We start from the raw sequence: 25,029 nt of genomic DNA, 5'->3' as shown, positions 1-25,029 counted from the left end.
GCGAAAACTTCCCAAAAATGTCCTATCATCCAGAAATATTTTTGGTTTTGTTGCTGTTATTACTCTATTTTTTGAGACAAGGTTTCTCTACATAGCCCTGGTATTTCCTGGAACTTACTAGACCAGGCTGCACTTAAACTCCGGGAGATCCTCCTGCTTCTGCCTCCCAAGTGCCAAGATTAAAGGCATGCACTATCACATCTGGCTCGTCAGGATTACAGTACGCAAAGACACTTATTTGAAAGAGAGATCATGTTCATAGTTGACTTCGGAAAGAAAGAAGGGATATAAAAATTACTGAAGAGTTATGTCCCTCTTTACATCTAAGAGTTTAGATGTTTAGCAACATTCTATTTCCTCCTTCAGAACCAGCTAGAAAATAGATTAAGTGGATATGAACTTTCTTACTGATAAATTCTTTAAAGAAATTGTTAGTTCTATGCACCAATGGCCCTATTAACTCTCTATGTTCCTGAGCCTCCTTCACCACACCAGCACAAGTACCCAAAGCTTATATGGGTTTCCCAAGGGAGGAAAGGGAATGGGGAAGGTGCTTTGGGCCTTTGATAAAGTTATTTCATTGGATTATCATACCTGCTGTTACTTAGCAATTGGATAAATAACTTCTTTCTAGGAAGGAACAAGTCAGGGTTGTTTGGCATTGGAGGCTGAGAGTTTTATTCCAATATAGCTACTTCAACACAGTGCCGTGAAGGAGATTCTTTCCAGTAGCACACAGTCCGCCTCTCATCAGGTAAAATTGAAAGACATTTAGAGCCAAACCATGAAGCCAGACATTGTTAATCCCAGCACACAGGAGATTGTGGCAGCATTGCTTTGAGGTCAAGGCTAGCTTGGGTTACACAGTAAACTCAAGGCCAGTATATGGTTTACATGTAAACAAACCTTGTATCCACAAAAACAATTAAGTCCAAGTGATATCCTTGGGTACCCCAAATGACTGAAAGAGCAAGACCACCCAGAATCAACTCCCAGCTCCTAACACAGGAGTGACTATTCCACCTGGTCTCTATGGCTTAGGGGTAGAGATGGATGCTCCTCCATGGATTTTCTACATAGATTTAGTTGAGTTAGACAAGGCTGTATGACTAATCTCTATTGAGGAAATGTTAGCAGAACTGAGGTGAAACCACCAGACAAAGTGATGAACTCAGTTAGTTCTACATTCTCCCCTCCAAAGGAGCAGGGATTGTTGCAGATGTACAGGTATACAAGATGGAGCCTCCTCCAATCTAGGTCCTGAATGAATGAGAAAAAGAGTTGAAGAGAGCAAAATTAGGACCATGAAAAATAAAATGGGGGGTGGGGAGTTTTTCCCCACATGGCAGAGTCAATTCAAAACCCAGGAATGTTTTCAACACTCAAAACAGTGGGCTATAAAAATGTCTGACTAAACATGGGGCATCTATACCACGAAGAACAGGAAATATCACGGAAAAAGGCAGAAAGACTCTAAGAACCACAGATTAGGAAGGTCAGGGCCAAAACTGCCTTGTGAACATGGCATGGCTGATGTCCTCATGAACTCACTGCAGCTGTGGTTGACTGCACAAGACCTACCCAAGATCAAGCAATGGTCCCTGGATGAGGAAAGCGGGAAGCAGAGTCTTCACTGTCATCTGAGATGGTGTTGACAGCTGATGACTGCTGAGGACAGAGAGTCAGATCTTTTTAAGGGTGTGGATCCTTGTAGGTTGGCCATGTTCTAGTGGACTGCCACATAGCTGTGTGCATGTTGGCCGCACTAATTAGACTCAGTGGGCCATAACAAACAAACAAACAAACAAAACAAAAAACAAAAGAGAACACGAAGTTGGGGAGGAGTTGAGGAGCTAGTAAGAATTGAATGGTTCTAATAGGAAGTTAATATAATGAAAATATGTTGTATACTTAACCCTAAATTTTCAAAGAATAAGTAAATACGTGTGTACAAGATTTTAGAGTTGCATAGACTAGCATCTATCATCACTTTATACGGCAGTGTTGCTGGGGTTGTTTGGGTGTGTGTTGGATGTGAGAAGCAGAGACAGGCATATGATTAGTTCTTAGGTCTCCTGGCCAGGAATGTCCAAATGCTGATCTGATATAGAATATGTGAGGGTTTTTCTACAATAGAAACGATGGAGGATATTCCACAATAGAAACTAAATGCCATGGCTCAAAATGACTGTAGGGTGACATACTTTTTGTATAAATCCCATATTCAGAAAAAGAGGAACACAGGTGTATTGACAGCCAAGAAGGAAGACAATATCAATTGTGGAGGAGTTCATCAAATATTGTGGCTAAGTGAAGCTTCGTGGCTAGTCCTGGTCAATGGAGCTGTGGCGAGAAGTTAGATCAACTAAAGGAAACCTGTGCCAAGTTAGCAGAGCAATAAGGTGCAAATATTGTACACACTACTGGGTCACTACAGGCAGGACACATCTCCTAGAGAATTACATATACTTAAGATTCAAGCAGAACTAGTTACTATAAATTTTCTGATTCTTTGTCTTTTGAGACAGAGTCTCATGTATCTCAAACTAACCCCAGATTTGCTTTGTGGCAAAAATGACCTTGAACTTTAAGAGGCAAAGTGACGAATCAGAGAATTATTTGGCAGAATGAGTCAGATAGGATATGCCCAACTTACAGAAGAACAGACTGGAAATAGAGGCTACTTCAGAGCTGAAAAAGAGAGGAAGAGGAGGCGCATGTGGAATAGCTCTACAGAGACTGTAGAACAAGTAGAACAAGTTGAAGAATAACAACTTGTAGACTGCAGAGTGAACAAGCTGTCAGGTGAAGACAGAACAAGCCTGAGAATGAGAAATAGCCAGAAGATTAGAACATATTACCAAAGACAGTATAAAGCCAGGCAAAGCAATTCAGTCAGAAGTCAACAGAAGCCAGATTGAACTAGTCTGGAATATTAGACTGTATGAAGGCTAGAAGCTTCCGGGACCAGGCCTAGGAATAGTTACAACAGAAAAGGAAATGCTCTAGGTTCAGACCAAGCTGTGTGTTCACAGCTTGGCTCTAATCTCATCACTTCATCTGAGGAAATAAAAGTGGCAATTACAACCTCTCTTTTGGATCCCTACAATAGACTCCTACCTGGTTTCTGTACTTTCTTCTGTTTGCAACACAATAACCAGAATTGTAGTAAAAGTTTTGGTTTCTTTTATGGTTTTGTTTGTTTGTTTTGGTCTCAAATGTAGGATGTGGAAATGTTCTTAGTTCATTTTCAGTTTAAAACTAACTCATGAGAGGGTACATGATCTTGGTCAGTTGAAAAACAGACACATGAGAAGGTTTTTTTGCTGGAAGCTGTCTCATGCTAGGGTAGTGGGTTTTGCCCGGTGGAAAAACATCCTTGTGTGGAATCTGAGAAAGGATAAATAGAAGTCCATGAATGGTGAGACAACACTTCTGCATCCCTATGCACATCATTTCACTGGTCTTCATTTTCCTACACTTCACTTCTCAGAGAGAAATGCTCCAGGGAACTTCTCATGGCACTCTGACTGAGTCTTGCTGCTTTTGCTGATTCAGCGGAGTCTTGTTTCTGCAAATTGTATTGTTTCTGTGAATTGTACCACTTCTGTTGATTCCTGTTATTGGTTGGTGTTTGCTGTTTGACTGGACTGCTGGTATCTGGACAACAAAGAATGGGATCGCCCAAAGGAACTATGTCTAGAAAGGGCCACAATCCCCTTTTTCTAATAACCTTTCTTATCTAATAACCTTACCTCTGAGTGGGTTGGAAGAGAGGTAGAAATGTTTAAGAACCCTAAATAAAAATCTAAGCCTACACAGAATGATCTTTAAAGTATAAACTAGGTTATTTTCCTTTCAGTTAAAGAATATTCAGTTAAGATCAAAATCCCAAATCTTCAGTTCTGCTCTGTAACATCATTTTGTCCTTCTCTCCCAGACTCTACTTTCTACTCTCTGATCTAGGCATTCTCTTTGGTAAGTACTTCAAAATGTGTTCTTTCCTATTATGATGCTTTCTTATCTGCTGGCCCACCCAACTGACAAACTGTTAGATGTCTGCATTCTCCTCACTTCTTTAGGAATACTGCTAGACTACATTTCCCAGACTCTTTTGCAGTTTGGACAATAATTGTAAGCAATACATAGCATATATGCATTCTCACCTCTCTAGGTGTACTGCTAGAGTATATTTCCCAGACTCCCTTGCAGTTAGAAATGCAATTTTAGGCTGTGTTATCTAATCAGCATGTAGCATCCCCAGGTCTGCTGATGAAAGCATACTCACATGCCCCTCTGCATGTTTCCCCCTTTCCCATGGGCTCTGCTGAAGAAAACTACCAATACAAGTTAGAGGGACACTCCAAGATGATGGCATATCTCCCACAGGAACAGGTCATGGACTATGATCTCAGACTGTGTGGAGAAAAGCCACCTCATTTTTTAATCTTTCTCCTCAGGACAGAACTTTTTAATAAGCATTAAATAAACTTTTGTTTTGTTTAAGCCATACAGTGTTGGGGTTCTATTGCTATAACAGTTTCTGTTGTTCTTATGCCAGAAGCATTGAAGTCAGCCTCACCACAGCCACCAGCAGCATTACACACGCACATGCATGCACTCCTATACTCAGTCTCCACACTGCTCCTTCATATTATATTTTAAGCCTGGGCTTGTCTGCATCCAGAGGCCATCTCTGACTCCTTCCATCCAATCTCATCTAGGATGCCCTGTCATTCTTTCTCTATTCTTTCATTTTCCTTATACCAACACATACTTACACAATAACTGTGTAGATATTTACTTAAAGTCTGTGTCCACAGTTGACCCGTTAAGGTCCATAGATCAGTGGCTGGGGCCATGGCTCAGCAGTTAAGAGTGCTTATTGCTCTTGAGAGAACCAGGGTTCACTTCACAGCACCTATGTTGGGAAGCCAACAACTACTGTAACTCTAGCACCAGGGAACCTGAAGCTCTCCTCTGGCCTTTGTAAGCCACTCAGTTTCACAAACCCACTCTCTCTCTCTCTCTCTCTCTCTCTCTCTCTCTCTCTCTCACACACACACACACACACACACACGTACATGATTAATTAGAAAAATTAAAATCTCAGTTTAAACTCCATGGAACCAGAATCTTTCACTCAGTGTGATGAGGCACTCAAAGCCTGAACAAACAAGAAGCCACGGGGAAGGGAATACCTTTTTTTCATACCATGAAACCGCAGTATTAAACCAAAAAAAAAAAAAAAAATCACAGAGAAAATGCACACCATGGAATTTCTTTTTAACCTTTATTCATTCATTCAGAATGCAATTCTGGGCCAATCTGCAATCAAGACAAAACCCCAAACTCCAAAGTGACATTAACAGGCTGATTAATACAGCACCATTCTTCAAAGTACAGGCAAGAAGTAGGTTTTCATTCTGGGCAGAGCTACTTTGAAACACGCACATTTTCTCCTCATCAGAAGTGCATTAATGGGATCATGCTTCTACAGCAAGTCAGCACAAGAGACAAATGACAGCTTATACGGAACTGTGTAACTCTTGCAGTACAGTGCTCACAAATCCAGGCTACATCAGTTGACTTTTTCACGGCATCCATTAGGTGACACTGTCACCAATTACATTAAAAGAGCTTTGCTAGGTTTTTAAAGCTATATGGGGAAGCGAATGCTAAGGAGAGAATGAAGTAGATTAAGACCTTACGTTTCTGTCTGAGTGAATCTAAGTAATACCAACTACTACATGAATGATTCGAAATAAATCAGTGTTAACTCTTAACCGCACACAGTCTGCAATAAAAGAGCCACGTTGCATCTTACTACATTATATAGATAGATTAAAGCAATTAGTTAGAAACCTTTCTTAAAAGTTTAAAGTCTCTGACATCATTTTCCACCACTCCATCAGCTCTTCCTTCTCCTCCTCTTTCCTTTCCGAGAAAGACTCTAGCTCAAAGTCAACCTAGAGAGAAAAACCAGAACAGATTGCCATCAAATTACTTATATAATTAAAAGGGTGGTTTGTAGCTTATACACCAGAATAAATTCAATCTAGCCACCTGAATTAAAGTAGACTTTTTTTTTTAAATCTGTGAAAAACGAAATATGCTTTCATAGGGACAAAATTCCAAAGTCAGTTCTGCTTGGAATGTGCTTAAACCTGACAGCTTCAAAACAGCTCTAGTTTTATAAAAATCTAAACCTGTCCTCTCCCCATCCTGGACAGTCTTTTACCTCACAAGTAAATTCTGGGACCAGAATGTTCATGCCTTTCGCCATGAATTTTGTCCTGGTTGGGGGTTTGGACTACTAGGATGTAGCTCAATGTATTGGTGACTCAGGTACAACCTGGTGAACGGGGGTTGGGGGGGTTAAGAGAGTGTGGTCCCTGTTAGTCTAGAGAGAACCTGCACACACCTACAGAAATGGCAGACTTAGTCACAGCCCCCACCCAGTCCTCCAAAGTCTCCTGTACCAACTGCAACTAAGTATTCCCTCACAGGCTTACTGCAATACCTGTTTATTTGGGTATAAAATTGCATTCCCGACATCCTCAGGCTACAAAGGTAAAGGAAGAAAAGAGTTGAATGTTTCCCAACCTGCGCCTGGAGCTGCCTTTTTCCCATTATTCACTGACCAGATCTGCTTCCTGCCTCTCACAGTGCACAGCCTCATATACATACACACAAAATCAAGTGCAATAAATCATTTTTTTAACTCAAGGTATTCTGTTTGGAAACAAACAAACAAAAAAAAAAAAAAACAGTGTTTGAAGGTGAGAGGGCTGCTCAGTGGTGAGAGCTGTGCCTAAGGAAGTCTGAGGCATAGTCACATGCGCACAACACAAAGCACATACACACACACACACACACACACACATACACACACACACACACACAGAGAGAGAGAGAGAGAGAGAGAGAGAGAAGAGTTATTTATACTCGCAATTCCTGGTATATAACCAAAATTACAGCGAAGTTTCCTCCAGCGAGTCTTTTGATTGGAAATCCTGACGACTGCCTTACAGTCTGAAGTCAATGGCTGGAGTCTTCTATTGCTCTCCACCTTCTCCTCTGGGGAAGGGGTCAACAGACTCAACTGACAGGCCAGTCCAGCTGGCAGCTTGCTGAGGAGCCCCCATTTCTGCCCCCCAAGCACCGGACACCAGGTGACTGCCAGGTCTACAGGACATTCTCTTGGGTTGAAGAATCGAACTCTGGCTGTCCCTCACACTTTGGGAAAGAAGTGCTTTCCCACTGAGTCATCTTCCCATCCCTCATTGTGCATTCCTAACAAATGTTTAGTTGATGCCTAACATTATCTTATTGGCATTTTTTTTTCTGAATTTGTTGAGTAAGGCACCATGATGGGTGCTACATGTGGAAAGGCAATTGGAAAAGAACCCCATTTATATTGAAATCAAGTTTGAAAATTAAAACTAACATTTTAAGTAGAACTTTTTATTTATAATATTTTTTGGTTTTTTTATTAATTACAGTTTATTCACTTTGTATCTGCCCTGTAGCTCCCTCCTTCCTCCCCTCCCAAACCCACTTTCCCTCCCTCTTCCCCACTTGTGCCCCTCCTCCAGTCCACTGATAAGGGAGGTCCTCCTCCCCTTTCCTCTGATCCTAGTCTATCAGGTCTCATCAGGAGTGGCTGCATTGTCTTCCTCTGTGGCCTGGTAAGGCTACTCCCCCCTCAGGGGGAGGTGATCAAAGAGCAGACCAATCAGTTCATGTCAGAGACAGTCCCTGTGACCATTACTATGGAACTCACTTGGACACTGAACTGTCATAGGCTACATCTGTGCAGGGGTTCCAGGTCATCTGTATGAGTGGTCCTTGGCTGGAGTATCAGTCTCAGAAAAGACCCCTGTGACCAAACTTTTTGGTTCTGTTGCTCTCCTTGTGGAGCTCCTGTCCTCTCCAGGTCTTACTATCTCCCACTTCTTTCAAAAGATTCCCTACACTCTTCCCAAAGTTTGGCTATGAGTCTCAGCATCTGCCTTGATACTCTGTAGGGTAGAGCCTTTCAGAGGCCCTCTGTGGTAGGCTCCTGTCTTGTTCTCTCTTCTCTCCCTCTTCCGATGTCCATCCTCTTGATTGGCTTCCTTAGGTGTGCAGATTTTAATATATTTATCCTATATTATATGTCTAATATCCATTTATTATTTAATTTTTAAAGGATTTTATTTATTTATTACATATACAATGTTCTGCCTGCATGTATGCCTGCATGCTACAAGATGGCACCAGACCTCATTATAGATGGTAGGGAGTCACCATGTGGTTGCTGGGAATTGAACTCAGGACCTCTGGAAGAGCAGCCATTGCTCTTAACCTCTGAGCCATCTCTCCAGCCTCTTAAGTAGAACTTTGTAGTCTTGTGAATCTCTTCAAAAGACAGAAACAAGACCCCTAACTTTATTACACCTCCGTTTTCTCATCTGTTAAGTAGGGATAATTATGATGCCTACCTTGTAGGGCAAGAGTGAAGATTAAATATAAGTTTCTCAAGTATGTTTGACAATGGCAAGTGCTGATCTGTCATTGGCTTAATAAGTATTATATTCTCAGCTATTTTTATGACTACTTACCGAAACAGCAGGGCTGAAAGGAACTGCCACTTTCTTTGTTATTGCCAGGTAGCCAGGAGCTGAAGCTGTAAGTTTGTAGTTTCCAGGTGCAAGCAATCGCCAGTAATCCCCATCCTTAGCTGTAGGAAACAGAACATCAAAGCCAGGCACATGTGTGAAAGGATGGTTACAATGCCTAAAGAGTTCTCAATGGCTCAGTGAGTCCCTTCTCTGGTGAAATTCTAGGGGAAAGAAAAAGCAAACTTCTCTCCACAGTACTCATGTCCTTGAGCTAACTCGCAGACAGCCATGGTGATATTTAATAAGGCCTGTATGTATGACTCTCTGGTCACATGAGGAGGAGTAGTACGGGTAACAAGAAACATAAAATCCCCAAATAGTAAAGATCGTTCTTGCCAGATAAAGAGCTCAGATCCCAAGAATCTTCTAGATAAACGTTTCACAAAGCATAGCACTGAGATAGCCTCAGAAGGACCCCCCTGGAGCCTTGTCAGTAATTTCCATTTCTGAAGATTTACAAGACACTGGTCTGCAGTGCCAGTCAGGAACTGCATCTGATTCAATCTTTCGCTGTCCTAGGCTTCTTCCAAGCCTACACTGGGTCCCGTGGCCCCTGACATTGAGCTCATGAATGGAGCTTCACTCATTTGTCCTTTCTCCCTTGATTTAAGACTTTTGGCAAACTACTTAATCTAAGACTTGTGGATATTTTCCAACTCTATTCTGCTCACACCCATATGGCTGTACGAAGCGTGAGCAAACATCCAAGGTGACCACTTCCTATTCCCTAGACCCCATCCTTGCTCAGGTAGATCGTGGCAGCTTTGGTCCACGACTGGCCCATCAGTCTCCCATTTTCTGCATCAGTTCTTCCCATACTCAGGTGCATGTCAATCAAATAGGAAGGCTGATAAAATACCAGATCTGACCCCTCCAGAGTGATGCTGAAGCCTCTAAGTGGTCTACACTTTGAGTAACAAAGGTCTTACCGCAGTTTACACTCTCCATTTTGCTTGTGCCTCAAACACATCTCCCTCATTTTCGCTCTCAGTTGATGCCCTACAGCTTACTTTACCATGAAAAAGCAGACATAAAATATAACCCCCTACCTCTCATCTTCCTCCATGCCAAACATCTCCCTTCACTGCGTAATATGTTTATCATTCATGCTTTGCAGCAAAACTTCCTTAAAACGTCACTATTTCCCACCACTAAAGGCTCACTCCCTAATCTTGCCTAAATCAACTCTGCTCACCCCACTCACTTTGTTGATATAGATTTGGCAAGAGTCTCCATGCTGCCAAGCCAACGATCCACTCACAAGGGTAATCGTGCTGGGCACCTTCAGCCACTCTATCCCCACTTTGAAGCATCTCTGGACTTCCAGGACAATATACTTCACTTTCTTTCTACATTAGGGTTTGCCTCTCATTTCTTGTTTTGCCCTTAGTCTCAAAGGGGCAATATTCCTACAGCCCAAATTGTAGAGTAAAAGATCCAAACTTACTTTGAGGTTTGAAACCCTATCCATGGGTTGCCCCAAGCTCAAGCCTTGAAATCTCACCAATCTGGAAATCTCCTCCCCATCTCCATCCCTTCCCCCAAAACCTATATAACCTATCTCCTAGTCAGTTCCTTGCTACTTCTTGTCTAAGCAGAGGCAGCCAGCCCCTTGTGTCTTTCCCAAAAAATCTCTTAAGTGAGCTTTGTTTGCCTCCCAACTGCCAGGATACCATTCCCTTCGAAGCTGTAATATTTGTAATCCAAGTTGTAACACTTCCACAGGGGAAACCTCTCCCCTCCGAGCTTTAAAAAGTGTAATGGGGATTTCCCCTCCCAGCTGCAACAGTTGTATTGGGGAAAACTTTCCCATCACAGCTGTAACGCTTACACATACCTCGGTTTCATTCCTTTCCGGTAATTATTTCCTAGTTTAGATTTCCCACCTGTTTTGCTTTGTGAGATGCAGAGAAAATGGAATTTCTGGAGTTAACAGAACAAGTATCGTGTGGTCAGAGGGCACGAGGCTTACATCCTACTCTTGCGTGTGGGTGAAAGGGGTTGGATCCAGGTATGGGTTCTAGAATGCTAGCTGGAAAAATATTCCAAGACTTGGTGGGATAGTGATGAATATTGTTGAAGAAGTGTATAATAATGAGTTTTAGAGGACAACGGGGCTTTTGGAAAATGAATTAAAGGTTAAATAATTCAAAGAACCACGATGAGAGTTCTTGTTCCTGTTATTACCTGCCTGAAGGATTCCAGTGGGTGATGATTAAAGTAAAATGAGCTTAATAGAAATGGGTAAGGATACACAGACACACCAAGTGCTAACGTCAGCAGCTCCCAGCACTGCAGACGCGCGCTGGGGAAAGGGCGCCACCTGCTGGCTGGAGACATCCTGGGCGGCACTACTTAAGTCTCAGAACAACTTGGAGTTGGCGTAAAGGCTGACAAGGCCTTTACTGCTATGCTTACAATCAATATACGAATTATAATTATGATAATTAGCGGTTATGCTCGTTGCTTGACTCCAGATCAAGACTCCCCCCCCCCCAAAAAAAAAAAATACCCACCCGAAGTGACATCGTGGTCTATCCCATCCACGGAGATGGTTGCGTTAGCAATCGGGTTACCTTGAAGGTCACGGACAAACCCTTTAACTCCTCGGTGTATCTGTGAAGGTCAAAAACAGCCAAATAATAATAATAATAATAATAATAATAATAATAATAATAATAATAATAATAATAATAATAATAGTTTTAAAATGCATTTCATGTCAAGGATCTCCTTGTTTTCGAGCAATACATTGTAGATCTTCATTATTTAAGAAACGGAACAGACACAAACTGCCAATGAATGTTTGTGCGCGTTCTTTTTCAGGGATTTTTCCCAAAGAAATGAGAAGTCCCCCTCTGAGATTGAAACGCCGTGTTCTGTGTCAAACAAAGACTTCGAAGAACATTCCAAATAACAACAACAAAAGCCTGTCGTACTTGTGAAGTTTTAGCCTCTGCTTGCTGATTTCTGTCTCTTACGAGAAACTGCTCATCTACAGTCCTTTTAGAGCACTGTTGGTTGACAAGTGTATCACAGCCTATTAATACTAGCTCAGCTGATGACAGGATGTGAGCTGTGCCTACCTTTGCATCGAGCTCATTAACAATACGGTGTTGACTGAAAATAAGGGCGTGATAAATCAGTGAACTCCAAGATTGAAAGCAATTAAGGATGGAAAAAGAAGGGCTGCTGTTGAGAATAATCCCTCTGAATTAAGTCAGCAATTAATTACTGCCATCTGAGCTATGAAACAAATCTTTTATAATTTTTATAAGAAAACTTACCTATGCCTACACGCATGCCCGTGGAGGCCAGAGGTCCACAGCAAGTGTCTTCCTCCTCTACCATGGTCCATCTTATATGCTGAGACAGAGTTTCCCATTGAAGCCTGGAGCTCACTGGTTGGCCACAGGAATTAGTCAGTGAGCTCTAGGGATCTCTGCTGTCTGTGCCCAGCAGCCTTGCCTTTTACATGAGTACTGAAGATCCAAACTCAGGGCATCATGCTTGCCCACCAGCCATTTTACCAACTGCCATCTCCCCCAGACCAAGTCAAATCTGTAGGCAGCAGGCCTTCTAGGTATCCAAGGTTACCTGTGGTATCTTAATCTCTGAAACCCTGGGCTCAGTCGCCAGCACTGCATAAACCGGGCATCGTGGCACACACCCCTAGTCCCAGGTGGAGATCATGGGACCAGGTTAGTTCATCCTCAGATACAAAGAGAGGTCAAAGGCCAGCCTGGGACACACGAGACCTTGTCACAGGTAAATAGAGTGAAATTCCTTTGGCTCCTGAGATATTGAAACATTTTCATACAGAACACAAAATAAATCCCAGGCATGCCTTTTGTTATTAAAGAGTAAACTTCGCAGTCAGGCATGCTTTTTCAGTGAGATGCTCTGGTTCTCTGTAATAAGTTTGCATGTTTTTTTTTTAATCTCTGAAGCTCTAAATAATAGTATGCAATTTTTCTGTAAGGGTGATTTCTAAGCCGCATATGTCAGAAATAGCAAACGACCATTTTGATGGCAACTAGTTTAGTGAAAGGAGAATAGAAACACCTTAAAATTTTGTGTAGGGCCTGCTGTTTCTGAACCAGCCAACCAAAACTGAAATAATGAAAGCCATACACTGGGAGCCGGGAACGTGAAGGGTTGGGTTTCTCAGCGTCTAGGTGAGCAAGTCATTCCTGATCAGACAGAATGTAGACAAGGGCAAGAATGCACAGCGATCACAGAAAACCAGACACATTGCAAATCTGAAACTTTCTAACTGGGCTGAGGGATTTTTGGACGGATGAACATAATTCCACATGACCCTAGCTTATAGAAGAGGGATTATTTACCAAGGAGCACTTTGCTCATCTCATGACACTGTAGTCTTGGCATCACTCATTTCTTTGTGAATCTTCAAAAATAAAACTTTTTAGTTCCCTTATCATTGAAAATTAAGTCACGGAATCACCAGAAAAACGTGATTAGCCTGAAGTAGGTAAAAATAGGCCAGTTTAAAGTTCCTCCTGGCTTTTTCTGCTTGCAGCACTGAGGACTGAGAATATGAAGTGAAATAAATGTTTAAATAATAAATGTCTTTCTCTTATTTAGGTTTAGTGTGTGTGTGTGTGTGTGTGTGTGTGTGTGTGTGTGTGTGTGATCTTGCAGTTGTGAGTTGCCATGTGGATACTGGAAACTAAACCTCTGACCTCCGAAAGCCGAGCCATCTCTTCAACCCCAAAAGTTGAAAATGATATTCGATTGAACTCTTGTTTTCCTCTAGACAGAGTCTCACTGTGTGTGACAATCTCCCTGTCTGCCTTGGAACCCTCTATGGAGACTGGGTCAATCCTGGACTCGCAAATAGTCTCCTGCCACTAAAACATCATCTTATGTACTAATTATGAGTATTTTTTCTGATATGTCAGTGTTTTTACTATTCTTCAAACATTATTATTCTTTTTATGATGTAGAAAATTATTTTCTTGAAAGCTCCTGTTGTTGTAATAAATACAGAGGAAATGTCACAAGCCAACATAACTGCACAGACAGGAATTCAAACTAGAAACCCCTGTCATTTTATGACTTTTAAAAAAAGAAGTCACTGAAGCTCAGATTTCACTGTGCTTGAAGAACTGTTTTCCTCTGCTGGTTCCCTCCTGTGGCAATCTCTCCCCAGACTTCGGGACGTTTCCATTCCCCATGATTCAAAGGCGGAGGCTTGCTAAGGTCTCTTTGGATCAGCTGCCCTCAGCACCTCTGTAGTGAGTCACCCAAAGAGCTCACAAGCTGATGTCTGCAGTCATCTGCTGCAGAGCAGGACAGGAAATTCATTGCTTAACAGCATCTTCAGATGGTGTTGATTCTAGTGCTCCAAGCAGTCTTGAGAATTTTTGAGAACTCAACTATTACAAAGGTATTGATTGAACGAGGATTTTCTTAACCAACCATTGAGTCTAATCAGCTTTACAATTCTAGCTCCTGAAAACATCTGTTAAAACCCCAGAGGAGGTGCCCTCTCTACCCATGACAGAATTAGACCCGACCACCTATCTGGCAGGAGGTGGATCCTATGCCTAACTTCGATTTCAGGCCTAGATGTCTAATCCCTAATGGGCAGCCTTGTCAAGAAAAGGATTAGAGCAGAGAACTGCTGGCAGTCTTCGTGAGCTTCCATCAGCCCTGGATTTCTAAGCTGGAGTATTGCATGGCGCGGGCTGGGTGCTTCTACCGAGATGGCCTCTTTCTGTTTCTACACAGCTTGCCCCCAGCAGTGATGCCAGATCGGAGCAAATTCTCCTTCCAAGTGGCCTGAAACAGCACCCTATGACGCCATCCCTTCTGCTCCCAACTCATTTCTATCATCAGATGAATCAGAATCTTTAAAGGGTGCAAAAGGGGGCAAATATTCTGTTTCCCAATACTATGATTTATGTTTGTTTACCTTTGTATTGTATTTTTTTTCTCTAAAGACCAGATAAGCATCAGCTGAACCTGCTTTTTAATTGTTGGGCAAGGTTGCTATTGATCATGAGTAACCTGACATAGATCTCCAAGAGCCTTTCTAGCCTCCTATGGCTGAGGTAAGGCTTTTCTAGCCTCCTATGACTGCTGTGCTAGCTAGGCGGTGTGGTTATCCTTGCAGTTACCCTTTATTTCAGCATCTGCAGCCTCTCATGATTGGGTTCTAATGTTTATAACCCCTCCACTACAGACCCTTCTGGAAGAAGCTCTCTACAGCCAACACCTCCCAGGGCACCTGGTATTCAAAAGCAACTTTTTCTAATGTTTCTGTTAGAAAAAAAAAAGTGGATAAGTAAAATTTAACTGTTTTATCAGGAAAACTTATTTGAAATCTAAGTGGAGAACACAAAATCCTCATCTACAATTTTAAAAAAAGTTAATTTTTGACACAACTCTCATGAAGACATTCTGCAGGTATTCCTACTAAAGTTAGTCTAAGATCATTTTTTTAATTTATCCAAAAATATTAATGTTTGCATGCAGCAATAAACTATTTTGATCTCTAAAAAATCTTATAAAATAGACATTCTTTATTCAAATCCATCATCAATGAATCTATTTTATAAACTACCTGACATGTGTCAAATAATGCCTAAGGATTTTCTTTTTAAAAACCATTGGTTTGGGCTGGAGAGATGCCTCAGCAGTTAAGAGCACTGTGTGCTTTTCCAGAGGTCCTGAGTTCAATTCCCAACAACCACATGGTGGCTCACAACCATATCGGGATCTGATGCCCTCTTCCGGAATACAGGTGTACATGCAGATAGAGCATTCATATACATTAAAGAAATAAAGAAATAAATACACACATATTGGTTTTAGAGCAGTGGTTCTCAACATTCCTAATGCTGCAACCCTTTAATACAGTTCCTTATGTTGTGGTGACTCCCAAACATAAAATTATTTCATTGCTACTTCATAATATAATTTTGCTACTGTTGTGAATCATAATGTAAATATTTTATATGCAGAATATCTGATATGTGACCCCTGTGAAAGGTCATTCATCCCTTCCAAGATAGCCACTATCCACAGTTTGAGAACTGCTTTTTTATTTTTTCTTTATTATTATTATTTATTCACTTTGTATACTGGCTGTAGACCCATCCCTCATCTCTTCCCAGTTACATCCTCTTTCTCTCTCTTCTCCTACTATGTTCCTCCTCTAGCTCACTGATAGGGAGGTCCTCCTCTCCTTCTACCTGACCCTAGCCTATCAGGTCTCATCAGGCCTGACTGGACCATCCTTCTCTGTGGCCTGGTTAGGTCACTTCACCAGGGGGACACTGAATTCATGTCAGAGATAGCCCTTGCCCCCCTTACTAGGGAACACACATGGAGACTGAGCTGCCATGGGCTACATCTGGGCAGGGGGTCTAGGTTATCTCCAAGCATGGTACTTGGGTGGAGCATCAGTCTCTGCAGGCCCCCCTGGGCCCAGATTATTTGGCTCTCTTGTTCTCCTTCTGGAGCTCCTGTCCCCTCCAGGTCTTCCTATCTTTCCCTTCTTCCAAAGAATTCCCTGTACTCTACCCAAAATTTGGCTATGAGTCTCAGCATCTGCTTCAATACCCTGATGGGTAGAGGCCATCTGTGGTAGGCTCCTGTCCTGTTCTCTGCCTTTCCCTACTTCTGATGTCTATCCTGTTTGCCCTTCTGAATGAGGATTAAGCCTCTTCCCTAGGGTCCTCCTTTTTGTTTAACTTCTTTACAACTATATATTTTAGTATGTTTATCCTATATTATATGGCTAATATCCATATAATATATAAATATATACCACGTGTGTCCTTCTGCTTCTGGATTACCTCACTCAGGATGATCTTTTCTAGTCCCCACCATTTTCCTGCAAATTTTATGACTTCCTTGTGTTATTTGCTGAGTACTATTCCACTGTGAAAATGTACCACAATTTCTGTATCCATTCTTCACTTGAGGTATATCTGGGTTGTTTCCAGATTCTGGCTATTATGAATAAAGCTGCTGTTTACTAAAACATGGTTGAGTAAATATCCTTGTTGTACAGTTGAGCTTCTTTCTGATATATGCCAAGGAGTGGTATAGCTGGATTTTGAGGTAGTAGTATTCCTAATTTTCTGAGAAAGCACCAGATTGATTCCAAAGTAGTTGTACAAGTTCACATTCCCACCAGCAATGGAATAGGGTTCCCCTTTCTTCACAACCTCTCGAGCATGTGTCCTCCCTTGAATTTTTTATCTTAGCTTAGATGGGTGTAAGGTAGAATCTCAGGGTTGTTTTGATTTGCATTTCCCAGATGATTAAGGATGTTGAGCATTTCTTTAAGTGTTTTTCTGCCATTCGATGTTCCTTTATTGAGAATTCTCTGTTTAGCTCTGCATCCCATTTTTTTAAATTGGGTTACTTGATTTGTTGCTGCTTAACTTCTTAAGTTCTTTATATAGTCTGGATATTAGCCCTCTATTAGATATAGGGTTGGTGAAGATCCGTCCCAGTCTGTAGGCTGTCGTTTTGTTCTGACAACAGTGTCCTTTGCTTTACAGAAGCTTTTCAGTTTCATGAGGTCCCATTTATTGATTGTTGATCTTAGAGCCTGTGCTGTTGGTGTTCTGTTCAGGAGATTGTCTCCTGTGCCAATTCATTCAAGGCTCTTCTCCACTTTTTCTTCTAACTGATTAGTGTGTCTGGTTTTATGTTGAGGTCTTTGATCCACTTGGACTTTAGTTTTGTGTAGGGTGATAAGTATGGATCTGTTTGCATTTTCCTACATGTGCACTTCTGCTTAGGCCAGCACCATTTGTTGAAGATGCTTTTTTGTTTTGTTTTGTTTTTCCATTGTATGGTTTTGGCAAAAATCAAGTATCCATAGGTGCGTGGGTTTATTTCTAGATCTTTCATTTGATTCCATTTATCCACCAGTCTGTTTCTATGCCAGTACCATACTGTTTTTGTTATTGTTACTCTATAATACAACTTGAGATCAGAGATGGAGACCCTCAAGATCTTTTATTATATAGGATTGTTTTATCTATTCTGGGTTTTTTGTTTGTTTGTTTGTTTGTTTTTCCATAGGAAATTGTGAATTAGAGAATTGTTTGGTTTGGGGTTTTTTTTGTTTTGTTTTGTTTTGTTTTTTTATAGCATGGTGATGCACACCTTTAATCCTAGCAGTTGGGAGGAAGAGGCAGACAGATCTCTGAGTTTGAGACCAACCTGAGCTACATAATGCATGTCAGGATAGCCAGGGTTACAAAGTAGGGGCCTTTTTCATTAATCACTGTGATTGTTAGCTTCAAATGTCACCTCAATGCAATGTAGTATCACCTGGGAAGAGTCTTAATGAGGAATGAAACATAAAGACGTTAGGTCAAGGTATAGATCAGGTTGGCCTATGGGCATGACTCTGCCAGGTTTTCTAGATTGTGTTAATTAACTAATTATATTGATATAAGAAGTTTCAGCCTAAAATTGGGAAACACTGTCCTGTAGCTTTAGGTCCCAGACTCTGTAAGAATGGAGAAACCAAGCTACATATAGATGCATGCATTCATTCTCTCTCTGCTCTTGACTCTGAATGTGAGCAGCTGTTTCAAGTTCCTGCCACCTTGACTTCCTCACAGCAATGTGCTATGACCTTGAATTCTGAGCCAAAGTCAACCCTTTTTCTCCTAAGTTGCTTCTATCAGGACATTCAGTCACAGCAACAAAAATGACACTAAGATGGTAGCTAGACTTTTTTTAAGAACATTTGTTTATATTGACGCAGTTTGATTTGTCTAGACTGTCTGGGGTGTGTGAAATAAACATCACTCTAGTGGGTTGCAGGTGGAAATGGCCACATACAGATTAGAATTTGAAGACAGTTGAGCCACTTCAGGCAAGGAGTGATGTCCTTTGGTCTTCCACTATACATCCTGACTCCAACATCTGTATATACTACAGAGGGAGTAGAAATGCTATGACTAGGTTGAGTAAGTAGGTCAAAATTTCATTTTGACAGATTGTAAGATATCCTGAAACTTTATACAAACATATTGCGGTGGCTATGTAGCTGACTCTGATAAAGATTTTGTCTTGAGAGACAGTTACAGAAGGACTAGTCTAGAGCAAGATTTCCTGGATTCAAGTCTTTAGTGCATAACCTAGCAAAACCAATCAACTTCTTTGATCTTGGAGTCTCTGCATAACTCATAGATGAGGGTGATTGTCTCATGTGTTTGCAGAACTACTGTAAGGACCAATACATTCAGAACAATGCTCAAGAAATACTAAGGCTCAGTAAAATGTCACCGGAGACCCAGTTGAGTCTAGTGAGAAATAAGTGAAGACTCACTCACCTCGCTCATATCACAACCGTCTTTAAGACTGTCCTTGCTAAATCACTAAAGTATTTTTCACTTACAGGGTACCATAAACCCTGTGTGTGTTAGTGGACGACATGTTGAATGTGAGAGCTAAACACATTGCAAAATTTTTAAATCAGGTTAAGTATGTTTATCCTTTATGTTGTTTGTTTCTTTTGGTGAAAATTTTCAAAACTTTTTCTCATCATGTTAATTAATCTTTGGTCACCATTCTGGACAATAGTACCCTGAACTTCTTGCTCTTATCTGCCTGGAACTTAGTGTAAAGCTGGGGAGGGAACAGGTACAGACAGCACATGTAGCAAAGAAATTGGAAAGTGGCAACAATATAGCCAGGATTATCTGTACGTAATAAAAACAGACACAGTGAGCAACAAAAAAGATAGTCTTTGCTTAGCATAGTTTGAATAAAGGAAACTAAAGTGTCTCATTTGAGACCACTCCAATATAGTCAGTTCTCAGTGAGCAGCCAGGAACCATAAAGCCTACAGCAAATAAAAGTCTAACTGCAGACACCTGTTTCCCATATTGGCAGCTTCATTCAGATGGACTCCTCCTCGAAACAGAACCCCTTTATGAGTCTATTATACTACAGGGTTAAAGACTACTACACCAGCCAATGTTGGATGCTGTGTTTACCTGCTCCAGGTAGCTGATGAGGGAATTTTTGTTATCTTCCCAGTAGCTTTTAAGGGTCTCTTCAGGTGGGAACTTCTCACAGCTAAGCTCCACAGTGATCTCGAAGCAGTTGCTGCTCAGGTAATTGAAGTCTTGCATTCCTGCCCAAGCACCAAACGGAGAGTCAATATGGACACACAGTGGCTACAACTCTACACCTGCCCTTCTGACAGTCTAAGAGCATCACTAAAAGACTGACCAGCCAGTGCCCTGAAGAACCCTGTAAGAGTCTGCACACAATGCCCATTCCCGTGGGGGAACAGAATACATGCTTGAGAGACTCTTCTTTTAAAAGCACAAACTCTTGTGTCTGAAATGGTCATTTAGCTTAATGCTTCCAAGTGGTAGAGTGGGAGCAAAGTCAGAAGACATTCCATTCTACAGTGCTCCGCAGACTTCAAGATACAGCTGACATACTGCAGCTCTTGACCTAATAAGAAAATTATCGCTCTAAGCTGCCTTGCTATGAGGCAGGAATTGAGAGAATCTAGTGAGATGACATGATGTCCTGTTCTTTTGTAAACCCAACAAACATCAAGCTGTATTCCTGCAGGATCTGGACTCTTAATATATGATATATTAGACTTTTAATGATATCATATATTAATTCAATAAGTGTGGCCTATCTCCTTCGTATCAGACATAATGTTAATTATACTGCAAATACACTAGACTAAATTATACTAAAGAGAAAAAATGATACTCAGAATAATTCTAATTAGATTATCATTCAGATTCACTTGTGGATGTTGTTGCCCAGAAGATTACCTTCCTGGAGCGAGACTACCGGCTTCAAATTGCTGTGTTGTCTCCCAACAGTTCACAGTTGCCCCTCCCCACCCCAATTCCTGGAGAATGGTTGATAAGAGCTACCTGGCTTGGAAGGTTATACCTCCAGTTCTTCTTGGCAGCCCTGAGCCAAGGGAATAACCCAAGATGACCTTCTTCTCTAACGGAATCTGGGCCCTTTACCTAGTGAATCTGGCCAAGGCCAATGCATCTCTCTGCTCCTGACTGTGGATGTGAGCTCTAAGCTCCTTCCTTGATTTCCTTCAATAATGGACCTGCGATTGTAAGTCAGATGAACTCTCCTTCACTATGCTGCTTTGGTCAGAGTAATATCTGTCACAGCAACAGAAATAAAATCATGACAGGGATCTAAGGTCTTCAGCTGTCACTGCAATGGATATAAAATTCTCGTAGGGAGCTAAAGATCTTCTGAGCTTTCTTAAGGCCATTTACTGTGGAACACGATTGAGTAAGGTATTGCTATGGTTACCATGAGTATTATGAGTGCTTTGCTAATCCACATTATTTCATGTTATGCAAAACAATACAGTGCTTGCTTGCTTGCTTGGAAAGGTTGTTCCAAAGAAATCACTGAAGATTGTTCCTTTTTAATCCTAAATGAATCCTCCCCTGCTGCCTGCTGGCTCTCACCTAGTTTTCTTCTGCCTTTTGAATAGTTCCACCCACAGCAGGCTGGATCTTCCCACATCAATTAACAATCACGATAATCCCCAGACATGCACACAGGCCAATGAGATCTAGAGAATTCCTCAGTTGAAGCTCTTCTTGGGTGATTCTAAGTTAGAGCAATTCACTGTACACTGAATAAAACCAAGGTCTTGGGGCAAAGTACAAAATTGCTTTCTAATATAAAATGAACGTTTGTTGTATATATTCATTATATATATATACATATATATATATATATATATATATATATATATATATATCCACCTGATGTTTGATGTACTGTAAATCCTAACTCTCACATAGACCATACTTCACAACTTACAAAGGGAAAATGCCAAATCTTATCTGTCCAAAAGCAAAATATGAGTAAAAATAGAAGAAACCTGTGCCAAAGAAAACATGAAGAACATTTTCTTAGGGCATAATGAATCAAAATTTAAAGATCTCACTCTCACACTCCCTCTTTTTGTTATCAGGTGAGTCATGGAAAGTGTTCCTTAAGTTATCAATGCTTTTACATCTTGTTCTTCATCTCTGGTTCAGGTTAGTAGCTGGAGCACTTCAATAAATATGAGTTCTGCAAAATAGTACAGGGGAGGACACAGAGCTGCCTCAGCTGTACAAGAAGATTCATCCCAACTGTTCCACTAACTGGGAAGCAAGGATTCAAACATAAGAACTTATGGAAGGTTCACAGGAAGCCCATTGGCTGCTCAGTTTCCAAGTGGGTTCCCTTGTAAGGGGTATTGGGGCTGTCTCTGACATTAACTCAGTAGCTGGGTCTCTGATCACTGCCCCCTGGGAGGAGCAGCCTTGCTAGGCCACAGAGGAAGATGATTCAGCCAGTCCTGATGAGACCTGATAGGCTAGGATCAGATAGAAGGGGAGGAGGGAAAGGGCATAGGGAGAGAAAAGGGAGGATGGGTGGGACTGGGTGGAGACAAGAGAGGGGGCTGCAATGAGGATGCAAAGTGAATAAATTGTAATAAATAAATATATAAATAAAATTAAAAAGAAAAAAGAGAGCTTATGAAGGCCATTCTCATTCAAAGCAGTACAGAAGGTGTGTTACAGACTCTAAAATACGTTATCTCCTTACTATGAAAGGCATGGCTTGCCTTATATAAGGATGTTCTCTTGCAGCAGAAGGCTGAACTTGAAAAGTGGCCAGTTACCAATATTCAGTTTCTATTTTCCCAGTGTACCCCTTCAGATATTAGCACCCCAATTTTTAAATCAACAAAAACAAAATAATATGTAACAGCCACTTTGGTAAGATGGCTGTAAGTTCCATCTAGTTTTTAGTGACTGAGGAAGAGTGAAAATTCTATAAATAGAAATGGTGTTTTCCTGGGTCTGTGTGGTAAATAACGGAAGCCAAGTTCACATGATCAGAGAGCAAACGGGAAACTCACCGCCCGGTACACTGTACCACGCGCCGCCATTGGTCGTTCCATCTACAAAGCTGCTGTCGTCGTCATTCTTGCGGCAGGGAGGTCGATTGGGGTCAGACATGACTGGGTTGAAAGAAGAGTATGCGCGAGCCAAGCTTTGGAAAATTGCGTCATCGGGGCAGGAGCTGTATTCGTGAGCAGTGCCTAGAAATTGAATTCATAAGATGGGAGAAGAAAGATGGTGACACACTTGTTTTCTGAAGAGTCGTTCACTGTTGAGGCCCTGCTGATGTAGCTTTTAGAAAGGTGAAAGTTTTCAGGGACGATGAAAGTATCAAACAAATACAGTTCGTTTTTAGGTTGTATGACTTTCCCTAACACTAATATAGAGATTAGGGCAAGATGGCCTATGGAGATACCACCCTGAGTGCCCCTGCCTCCGAGGCTGAGGAGGGCTAGGCCTGGCTAGGACTTGGGTAAGAGATTAGATAGAGTGCATACTCTACTTATGATCTGAAAGCCTCACAGGAAGAGGCGGTGAGACCACGCTAGGCCAGACCTGGGAAGATAGAAATATTTCCATTATTTAAGTTGTTTAGTTTAAAAAGATGTTCATTAATAGGCCATAGTGGTGGGTGCTTGTGACACCAGGACTTGGGAGATAGGGGCAAAAGACTCAGTAGTTCAAGGTCATCCTTGGCTAGGTGAGTTCTAGGCCAGGTTCTAAGACAACCTGAACTGTGTGAGACAGTCTCAAAAAAAAAATTGTACGTAATTTTAAAATTTCAGCAGTAGCAATTGTATAAGCTGACACACAGACTGTCCAGCGTTTAATTTCAGATGTTTCTAATTTCAGATGTTTCTTCCCCTGTGTATATTACAGAAAAAGAAAAACAAGAATTTTCTTCCGATAGCCTACATTCTTACTCATGAGTAGTAAAACATGCCTGGCTACAAGTTGCCCGGCTAACAGTAAACCACAGGATCTCAGACTTTATCTAGCAGTGCTGTCTAATCTGAGTTTCTTCAAATTTGAATTTTCAATATCTGGAAAACCTGCTATCCTGTGCTTACAAAGATCTTACCTTTTGAAGTTCTCCAAAAATGGAATCTCTCTTTCTAGCTTGCTTTGGCTAAAGCTTATGAAACACATTTGAGAATATCCAAAGCACCACTTTCACCTCTCTGACACTAGCAGGAGGAACCTGAGGGCAGCAAGGTGTGTCGGATTGCCATGGCTAGGGGGAAGCGGCAGAGGCTGCTGGCATCTGCAAGCCATGCTCTACATGAATCTATCCAATGTCTGGCCTGACTTTACATTGATTCTCAACCTTCCTAATACTGTGACCCTTCAATACAGTTCCTCAGGCCATGGTGACCCCAACCATAAAATTATTCCATTGCTAATTCATAATTTTGCTAGTGTCATGAATAATAATGTAGACACCTGATATGCAAAATATCTGATGTGCAACCTTTAAAGGGGTCTCAGCCCACAGGCAGAGAACTGCTGTTCTAGGACTTCTATTTTCTCTCCTCTTCTCTAGGATTTAGTTAAGCTCCTGTTTCCCTTCACCTAAAAACAAACCATTACAAGCTGGTTCTGCCTATACCAGTACCTGTCTATACCAGTCTATACCTGTCTTTTCCAGTACCACATAAAATAGCTGGGTATGCTTGTAAATGCAAGCTTCTGTATGGGCCAGTTCCCTAATAGAATGTTAGAAATGGGGCACCATCGCACACACCTATTCTAATCCCAGCACTTGGAAGTGCTGAAGCAAGGGAATCGCAAGTCCAAGGCCATCTCAAACTGCAGAGTACGATTTTGTTTTAAAGGACAAGACAACACACACACACACACACACACACACACACACACAGAAAAAAAACAGCATCAAAAATTAATAATATAGAAATGACAATGAAACTCTACTTGAACCTGCATGCATGAAGCCACTTAGAGAAGAAGGAAAAACCGCCTACCACTCCTGGTCTCGTCATAAGGGTAATTGGCCACAAGGTCTCCTCCGTGGAGGTTGGCAGAAAGCACAAAGGGAATGTCCATAATCCAGTGGATGACAGCCTTGGTCTCTGGGGCAAGCTGTTTCAAAGAGAAAACATCACAGGAATTAAAAACTGGTGATTGCCATTGGTGATGACACAGAAAAGGCAAACAAAATAGCAAAAACCACTCACACCTCAAACGTGTTCGGGTTAAAACAACACTCAGCTTGCCGGGGTTTGTTGTGAAAAAAAAATACATCACGTTTAAATATCCTTAACAGTTCTACTTTGGGGAAACGTACTTTTCTTTCTCTCTTTAGGTTTGAAAACAACATGCAAATTACATAGGGACTCCTTCCTCTATCTGCCATGACCCACACAGCCCTATGAATAATCCTGAACAAACTGAGAAAAGCCTGCTGAATCACAAAACAATGTTTT

The 25,029-nt window shown here is 41.4% G+C and overlaps 1 protein-coding gene across 1 annotated transcript in view; it reads right to left on the bottom strand.

The window, feature by feature from the left end:
- Nucleotides 1-5,276: 5,276 nt before the first annotated feature.
- Nucleotides 5,277-25,029, bottom strand: part of Cpe (carboxypeptidase E) — a 108,180-nt gene continuing 88,427 nt past the window's right edge. The window contains exons 4-9 of the mRNA XM_055618860.1: nucleotides 24,568-24,685; nucleotides 22,603-22,785; nucleotides 19,670-19,809; nucleotides 11,183-11,282; nucleotides 8,607-8,725; nucleotides 5,277-5,969 (exon numbers count right to left, since the gene is read on the bottom strand). Of these exons, the coding sequence (XP_055474835.1) occupies nucleotides 5,871-5,969; nucleotides 8,607-8,725; nucleotides 11,183-11,282; nucleotides 19,670-19,809; nucleotides 22,603-22,785; nucleotides 24,568-24,685 (759 nt within the window). The 3' untranslated portion in view covers nucleotides 5,277-5,870. The remainder of the gene's footprint in view (nucleotides 5,970-8,606; nucleotides 8,726-11,182; nucleotides 11,283-19,669; nucleotides 19,810-22,602; nucleotides 22,786-24,567; nucleotides 24,686-25,029) is intronic.

This window comes from Psammomys obesus, unplaced genomic scaffold, assembly GCF_907164565.1.
Source record: "Psammomys obesus unplaced genomic scaffold, mPsaObe1.curated_primary_1811, whole genome shotgun sequence".
NCBI lineage: Eukaryota > Metazoa > Chordata > Mammalia > Rodentia > Muridae > Psammomys > Psammomys obesus.
The sequence above is the reverse complement of the archived record's forward strand: the minus strand, read 5'-3'. Positions and strand labels throughout refer to the sequence as shown.